This window comes from Hipposideros armiger, unplaced genomic scaffold (genome assembly GCF_001890085.2).
Source record: "Hipposideros armiger isolate ML-2016 unplaced genomic scaffold, ASM189008v1 scaffold_49, whole genome shotgun sequence".
NCBI lineage: Eukaryota > Metazoa > Chordata > Mammalia > Chiroptera > Hipposideridae > Hipposideros > Hipposideros armiger.
The window spans coordinates 1825196-1834242 of record NW_017731399.1 but is presented as its reverse complement, the minus strand read 5'-3'; the positions used below and the strand labels follow the sequence as shown (position 1 = coordinate 1834242).

Here is a 9047-nt window from a genome sequence, read left to right as displayed (position 1 = left end):
GTTACTTATGTTAAAAAATGACCTCTTGTGATAAAAACGACTGCAACTGGACTGGGAGAACTTTTCACCCCTGGCAAGAAGCCATTCTTTGTGCTTTGCTGAGTTATGGTGACACTTTTCACTGGCCTGTCCTTTATGGGGACCCTGGAACCTATGTCTATGGAGTTGTTACAGGCAACAGTGGCTCCCGTCAGGTGTTAAACCAGGGTTGTTGCCATACCCACCTTTCCCTGCACCTGAGCCATCACCTTGGGGACCAAAGAGAATGACTTCTGTGTGGTTTGATGAACTGGGCGTCTGTGGACTGGTCCCATTGAAGAGGAACTCTTAAGGCTGTGCTGTCCGATAGCTGTGTCCTAGCTTATACCCTTCTAAGTGGATCTATTGTAAGTGTGCCAGTGGTAGTCTTGTGAGCCTCAAGGCTTAGCTAAAATGAAAAAGGCCCCTGGTGGGCATGACAGAGAAAGCTCTGTATTTGTTTTTAAACTGTGTGCATTTTTCTCATCTATAAAATGGGATGATAATATTACCTACCTTCTAGGGTGTTGGGAGGATGGTAAGGTGCTTAGAACAGGGTCTGGTTCATTAGTATGTGCTGCCGCCGCCATCATCAGCATCATTGTTACTCGGAAGGGAGGGCAGGAGGCCGTTTCTCCTTTGGGTCAGTTCCAGTCTCATCTTAGTTACTGACTCACCACTGTGTGGCTTTGGACAAATGACCTCATTCTCTGAGCACACAGATTCTTACAGTAGGTTTTCCATTGATTTGTTGAATGAGTCAATGAATGAAAAGAGTCAACTAAATGCTCTTTAGGGACCTTTCTGATTTTAAATATAAGATTTTGTGTGACATTGAATCTGAGGAGAGAGCTGAAGGAGGGATGGGGAAGGAGGTGAGAAACCACTTGCAGAAGGAGTGGTGTCAAGGATCTGAGGTCTGGAGAGGGGGTAGGTCATCGGGGGCAGGTGGAAGGTGCCCAGTAGCTCCACTTACGCCGTAGTCTAGCCAACGCTTAAGAGAGGAATATAGATGGTTCCCTCCTGGGAGTCCTACTTTCCAGAGCCCTTGCTTCTAAGGCTGGGCTAAAGGGATCAGAGGGCAACGGTGTGCGGCTAAGCATAGGTTGAAATGGCTACTTTTGGTTGTTTTGGAGTGCTTCATTGAGAAAACCTGCAGAGTAGCCTTATATTCCCTGGGTCTTTCTTCTCTGATGAGGACACCACTCACAGTGGCAACAAGGGTGAGGATTTCTGACCTCCCGAACCGCTGGCGGGAGAAGTTAGTGGCCCCAGCAGAAGGTGGACCCTAATGCTGTGTTTCTCCCTCCCTCCTTAGGTCTGAATACTGGTGCTTTTTATGCCGTATCCACTCTGCTGAATCGTATGGTGATCTTACACTACCCGGTAAGGGAGTCCCTTAAGCCTGCTGGGCCTGGAGAGAGTGAGGTTTCCGAGTCTGTTTCTGCAGGAGCTGGGGTGGTGTGAATTCTTGGTTCCCCCAGTTTTAGGCAGCATGGTATGTATGGTGGTCTGCTTATAGGATTTGGAGGGCAATAGCCTTGGGTCTCAACTCCAGCTCTGGTGGCACTAATGTATGTGACGAGCTAATTAGTGTCTCTAAGCTCTCATCCTCTTTTCTGCAAAAGAAGCATGATTACTTATTGAGAGATTATTTTTAGTATTACAAAGTAAATAATACCGCGTGTATATGTATATATTCATATGTATTATATATATGTAAAGCACATAGCGTGGTGCCTGGCAACACAGTAGGTAACCATATATACATGTAGAATCACATATGAAATATTTAATTTATAAAATGTGGGCAAGGTTTAATTTTGAACTCTTAGTTGCTCAACTGAAAGTATTTTTCTAAACGTTTCCAGAACCAGTGAGGGCTGGATGCTGGGAATGGGATACTGACTATCCTGGAGTCAGGAACCCCAGGTCCAACCCTCTTATGAAAGTAACAGGGTCTCATAGGTACAGAGGTGGGAGGTGTTCTGGGTTTGGAGTTTGATAGGTTTGAGTTCAGATCCTGGCTTTGGACTTCATAAATCCCTCATGACCTTAGACTAGTAGGTTAATCTCACTGTGCCTCAGTTTCTTCATCTGAAAAATGGGGACTACTGATGCCTAACCTTATGGTGGTGAATTAAGAGAATTAAATGAGATAATGATGTAAAATCCTTGGCATGGTGCCTGGCTCATCATAAATGCTCAGAAATCTATAACTTATCTTCCCATCCCTTTTGGCACCGATAGCTCAAAACACCTAAGTATGGAATATTTGGGTATACATATTGCAATTTTCCTATCTGTGAAATGGGAATAATGATAAATAAAAGAGTTGCTGTCAGGATTATGTTGTTGTTGTTTTTTTAAATCCTATCTAAAAGTGGTTTTAAGGACAGAATTTGGTACATCCCAGCATTCAGTGTGATGTACACACATCTGGGGTTATATTTTGCTGGGAGGAGCAACTATTCTAGGATTTTGTCCCCGTTGGCAGATTCTTGCAGGCATCTTGACCTGATACTTTGAGAATTGGCCCTAATGGAGTCTGAGTTACTTGGTTTTGCCCCTTCACCTCATGGTGTCTGCACTTGTCTGTGTCTTGTCCTATTGCTGCCTGATTGTTGGGGCTGTGGTTTTCTCAGGGGGAAGAAGTGAATGCTGGAAGAATCGGCTTGACCATTGTCATTTCGGGAATGCTTGGGGCTATGATCTCAGGCATCTGGCTGGATAGGTCCAAAACCTACAAGTAAGTGATTCTTCCTCTTGGACTGAAAATTGGGGACCCATTTTTCAAATGACATATTCATTAGCCAGTACGGCTCCAAAGGTTTGGGTGTGGCAGCTGAGTGGTCAAGAGGGCAGTTCAAATTTATCTTCTCTGAGCCTCAGTTTCCTCATTTGTAACATGAAGGAAATAATACCTGCCCTGTGGGGAGCTTAGGGAGATTAGAGATAGGGGACACAAGACCTAGCGAAGTACCACCCCCCAAGTGACTATGGAAGGGGCAAGATGGGGAAGAAAAGAAAATGAGTGTGGAAAATGTCAGCAGTTGGAAAGTCTGTGGAAATTCCAGAGTGGAGATGAGGGGGTGATTCCACCGGCCTGTTCCCATGGCTCCCTCTTGGACCCCATGGGGTTAATCACAATGCTTACTTTGGTTTGCAGTGTATTTATTATCTGGTAATAAATGCAGATAATTATTACTGCTGAGACATTGTTGGTAAATATTGTGATGTGCTTTGGGTCTGAATGCCCGGTGCATTTCTAAGAGCCCAGGGCAGACTTTCTAAGATTTTAGTGTATGTCAGGCTAATCCAGCATGCTTATTAAAAACACAGATTCCTAGGCCCCAGCCTTGTGGATGCCCGTTCAGTGGGGGACTCTGCATTTGTAAAAAGCACCTGGGTGCCTCAATGCAGTAGCCAGGCTCAGAGAAAAGACTCTGGAGAACGGAGGCCCAACATCCATCCCTTCTTATTGCATCTTTTCAGTGCTCTGCATGCACTGGGTACTCAGTTAATGCTGGCCAGTGGTGCAGCTACCAGGGTTGTCCTGCGGCAATCCGGGCTGCTTTGTCGAGGCATCCAAAGTTCTCAGTGTCTGGAGGCAACAGACAGTGGCAGACCTGTTCTCTGCCACACTAACTCACTTGTGTGAGGCTCTGGTCAGACCAGGTCTCACTCTGGCTGCCCTATTCAAAGGCCGATTGAGGCCATCCCAGGGGATGTGGCCGCCTGGCTGGACATGACGAGGAACCTGGCTTGGCTTAATTAACTGCTGGTGGAGCTTGGCTGCCATCTCGTCTCTGTCATCTGTCAGTTGCTTGCTTAAGCCAGACTCGAGAGCCATCCCCAACCTAGTGAACAGCACTGTCCCTGTTTCCAGGGCTTGCTCTGTGGCAGAAGGAGGGATTGGAATGTCGGCTGGACCAGGATGTGGGCAGCCAGATGATTTCGGTGAAAATACAGGGAAAGGGCTGGGGAAGACACTTCAGAACCTAGCTGGCACCAGTTCCTTAGCATCACTTCATGCCTCGATCCTGCAGTCAGCATGAGACATCCTTCTCCCTGCGCTACTACCCAGGCAGAGAAAGGATGAGCGAACTCTGTGATCTGGTCATTTTGGTGCCAATTCTCTTTTCCCTAAGGCTCCCAGATTTGTCCTGTCTGGTTTGGAGGCCGAAAATGGGACGTTCAGGACCCTTTCTCTAAAAGACTACAGGTCGTTTAACTAGATGGGTCAGTGGCTTAAGATGAAGCTATGGTTAAACAAACATAGCGAAAGATGAGCTTGTGGGGTCGGCAAGAGAGACTGGTGTCCATGAAGTCACTTTCTGCAGGGTGGGTGGGACTGGGTGAGGGGAGCAGGGTGGAGGAAGGACGACGCTCCTCTCCCCAGCAGCTCTGAGGCACCAGGTGGGAGGACATCCTCCAGAGGCTTTGGCCTTGAGCTTTTCCAAAGCTGCAACCACACAGTGTAGTGGTACTCCTGTGTGCAGTAGTGGAAAGAGGACAGGGTTCAATCCCAGTTCTGCCTTCCAATCCCAGCCCTGCATTTACCTGACGGGTGACTTTGGACAAGTAACTTAACTGGTCGGAGCCTCAGTTTCCTCATTTGTAAAATTAGGGGTAGTCATCCATTTCTTGCAGGACTTTTATAAGGGATGAGTGAAATAATAAATGCATGTAAAATGTGTAACAGAATTTTGGGCACCCAGTAAATGTAGGTATTAGCTTGACATTACTTTAGTATACGTATGTCTGCTGATGCCTCCACTGTGTTTCTGGCTTCAGGGGAAATGTGTGACGGCTTTAGGCCTTAGTCGTCCAAGTCCTGATGTTCATGGCCGGAGGGCGGGGGGATGTGCAGGTCTGGTTCCCTTCAAGAAGTAGGACAAAAAAGAGGGATGAAGGTCCAAGCAGGAGTCAGGGCCACAGCAGAGTCGAGTGGGCCCCGTGGGAGGAGATGTGAGTGGAGGGGCATAGGCAGGGTGGGCCTGAAACAAACCAGCACATTGCTGATGGACCTTCTCAGGTGACCAAAAGTGATCCGTGACAGGGGACTTGGCGGAGCTTTCTCACTGTGGCTTTGGAGTCAGGCACTTAGTTCAGGGCTGGAGAATGTTCTCTCCTAGTTCCTGCTGTCTGCAGTGGAGTAGTTCAGATTCAGCAGGAAAAGCTGTGCTGTGCCTGTGCAAGTGCCAACAGGAAGAACGCAGAGGTGACAGAGAGACTCTAAAAATCAGATCACCTCTCAGCATTGTCACAGGGTCTTGGGTCAAAGCAGACAGGAAGAATTGGATGGCTTCTGGAATAATCCTGCATGCCACTGCCATGTGACCACAGCTGATGTTTGTCCTGTTTGTGTTTTGGGGGGTGAGGAAGAGAAAAGGCTGTGCCCTTCTCGCTGTGAGTAGGACATGTCAAGTCAGAGTGCAGCTTGATATTGTTGTGAGGGTTCTGCAAGAGAACACACATGCAGCAAGATGGCTTCAGACCCTCCTGTTCTTACCCTCTGTAGCAATAACCACAGTGAAATTAAATAATTATCTGTGCGATCATTGGTTCAGTGTCCATCAACCTTGTGGATAGACAGAAAGTTCTATGAGCAAATGTCCTAGCACACACTGCAGAAGACTTGACACACAGCAGGTGTCCAATAGATGCTTGTAGAATGAATAAATAAATGAACGAACAAATGAATGAATGATTCCGTTAAAGGCAGAAGTCTGTGATTCAACTTTTTTGTTTCTGCTTGTAGGCAGACAACCCTGGTGGTCTATATCATGACTCTGGTGGGCATGGTGGTGTACACATTGACCTTGAGCCTGGGACACCTGTGGGTAGTGTTCATCACAGCTGGCATGTTGGGGTAAGTTTCACCTCTAACATATTTAACTGGAAAGCACCATCCCGTGGCTCCCAGAGTTGCCGACATCCTAGGAAGTAATATTGGTCCCTTTACTGCCTTCTCATTGATTTCTGTGGAGATATGGAAATGGTCCCCAAAGGTCTTGTTTAACGGTAGCACTTCAAAAGGCCTCCTGGGGCTTCCAAGCCCATCCATGCTGGTAGGATGGGGCATGTTCTTCACAGACCTCTGGGAGGCTAGGACACGTTTAGAGTCTTTTTAGGTCTGCCTGGGGAAACACGGGGTCACAGAAAGTACACGGGGCTTAGAATCAGAAAGTCTGGGCCCTGGCCCTGGCTCTGCTGCTATCTATTAGACCACAGGCACGTTACCTAACTGCTCTGAGCCTCAGTGTCCTCATCTGTCAATGAATATAAGAGTGGCCTGCCTTGTGGAGTTGTTGGAAGGATTGAGAGAGATAACAAATGTGAGAGCAGCAAGAAGTGTGCAGATGTAAGACATCAGAATTGGAGTTTTCTAGACCTGTTGTATGAGAAAGCGTAGGAAACAGTAACCCTCTCATGGGTGTCTGCCCAGCTCATGTGTGAGAGAGACAGACAGACAGGCAGACAGACACTAGCCCCTCTCAGCTGGTGACTCTTTGGCAGGAAATAAGAAGGACTCTGAGCTCCTCCTTTCAGGCCCCAGAGTCGTGGAGAGGCTGTTCAAGAACCAGAGACTTCCCATTCCCAGGACAGGGCCTGAGTATCCATGACACAGAGTCTCCCAGCCGAGGGCTGAACACTCCAGACATCCCTGCCCTGCCTGTAACTGATGGCTGGACGTAGAAGCAGGAGACCCCCAGATCCCTCTGAGTACAAAGCCTACATATGAACTTCTTCCCGGCCTGCAGGGATCTCTCTTTCCTTGGTATGGCCATCTAGGGGATGGTCTTATCATTCAAGGGCCTGGCCTTTCTTGATGGGTAGAAACAAAACATGAAAAGGAGTTCCCAGGGAGGAGGTGGGTTCATCATCCTTCTTGTATGGAAGCTCCCATCACCTTGTTTCTGCGATCTGGCCTGCAGCTTCTTTATGACCGGCTATCTCCCGCTGGGGTTTGAGTTTGCTGTGGAGCTGACATACCCAGAATCAGAAGGCATGTCATCTGGCCTCCTCAACGTGGCTGCCCAGGTAGGCCTTATTCAATGGTGGCTCCTTAGCAGTGGCTCTGTTCTCTGCTCTGCTTGGCGGGCACAGGCGTTGCCTTATGGCATCTCAACTCTACTGTGGGCTAGTTGCCTGGGCACTTGTTTCCATTCTTCTTTGTACCTGTCCAGGTATTTGGGATCATCTTCACCGTCTCCCAGGGCCAGATTATCGACAACTATGGAACCATGCCTGGGAACATCTTTCTGTGTGTGTTTCTTACCCTCGGAGCAGGCCTCACTGGTGAGTTGGGAGCCTTAGGACAAAATAAGGCTCAGTCTGCTGATGGGCTTAGGCAATTTGTCACTTAGTGTCATGATTGATTGTATAGATCAGGGGTGCACATGCAGAATGGGGTAGGACTTGTCAGGAAATCTGTTTGGGAGGTAATAACATGTTTTGATGGAATGAACCTGGGCTTTGGAGACAAAAAATCCTCGTTTGAATCCCAGACTGTGACCCCGACTTCCATAGCTGTTTGACCTTGGGCAAGTGGACCAACCTCTGGGAGCCTCAGCTTCCTAATCTGTAAAATGGGTATTGTGAAGATTAGAGCAATGTTTGCAACTCCCTGGCAAATATAAGTGATCTGGAAATGAAGGCCAGTGTCATCCTTGGCGTCTGCCTGTCAGGGGCAGCAGTGACCTCCAAGTTGGGTGACAATACCCCTAGCTCCCTGAAATGTCTAAAGTAGGTCTGTAATACCTATGACCCTTTGGAAAAAGAGGGCTCCCTCTCTTGGATGAACTTGACCATTGGTCTGCTTGATAACTCTGTGTCTCTGTTGCTCTTTTTTTTCGATCCCTCAATCTCAGCATTCATCAAGGCAGATCTCCGGAGGCAGAAAGCAAACAAGGAAACTCCTGAGAATGTGAGTAAGTGGGAGCTTGCTGGGCTGAAATCTGGGTCCCGGGCTGAGGATGTGGTGGCATAGGTGGGGGGAAGGGGCGCTCCCAGAGTAGACTGGTTTTATGGTTGGCAGTGAGACCAGCTCAACTCTCACAAACATGGCACTGAGAGAGTTTTCTTGGCGGGTGTTGCAGCACTGCTTTTCTGCTGCTCTTTGCTGGGCTTTTCTCTAGCTTCCTTCTCTTCTCCTGGCCTCCCCGCTCTGGTCCTCGGAGCATGTCACTGTTGTCACACCCACTCCTTGGATCTTGAGCCCAGTTCTGAGGCCCTGGTTCTACTGCCTCATTAATGGGGTTAGTGGCTAGAAGGAAAGGTGGGAGCCTGGCTTGACCCAGTGGATTGCCAGTAGGGCTCTGAAAGGACAAGTTGGGAAGCTGCAGCTGATGATGGTAGAAGGGGAGAGAACCAGGAGTATGTTCTAGAACAAGAAAGCGTTTCTCTTCTGCTCTCATCAGCTGGGAACCACTTTAACCACAATGTTAGGTATCAAATCTGAGCCAGCATGAAAGGAATTTCAAATCAGAGGAGTAAAAGTGGGACATTTCTTTAAAAAAAAAACAACAAGCAAAAATCCCCCTGCAAACCAAAACTTATTAGAGATGGTAATACATGTTCTTTGAAGAAAAACTGAAAAATACAGAAAAGTGTACATAATTTTAAAATCACCCTGTAATACCATCATCTAGAGGTGAGATGCTGTGGTTTGTACATTGACTTATACATGTCCATAGCCATGTATAATATATCCGTGTGTGTGTATACACACATATGGATATGTATACTATATTATTTTTGGTTTTATATATAAACATATATATAGTTTTAAAACAAAAATGGAATCTTGTTCTATCTGCTTTTTTCCTTGTTGTGAACACTTTCTCATCAACTCATTAGTCCTTCACAACATACTTTTAATGACTGCACAGTGTTCTCTTATATGGGCAAACCGTGACTGGTTTAACAGTTTTCCTGACCAGGGACATTAACGTTGTTCCAATTGTTTTAAACCACATTGTGATTAATGTTCTGGAAGCTGCCTCTTTGTGCGTGTCCTGAAG

General features: G+C 47.2%; 1 protein-coding gene across 1 annotated transcript in view; it reads left to right on the top strand.

Annotated features, from left to right (window-relative positions):
* FLVCR2 (FLVCR choline and putative heme transporter 2) overlaps positions 1-9047 on the top strand; it is a 60762-nt gene that overhangs the window by 45210 nt on the left and 6505 nt on the right. The window contains exons 4-9 of the mRNA XM_019640362.1: positions 1337-1404; positions 2664-2767; positions 5783-5893; positions 6960-7065; positions 7212-7323; positions 7896-7951. Coding sequence (XP_019495907.1) covers positions 1337-1404; positions 2664-2767; positions 5783-5893; positions 6960-7065; positions 7212-7323; positions 7896-7951 — 557 coding nt within the window. The remainder of the gene's footprint in view (positions 1-1336; positions 1405-2663; positions 2768-5782; positions 5894-6959; positions 7066-7211; positions 7324-7895; positions 7952-9047) is intronic.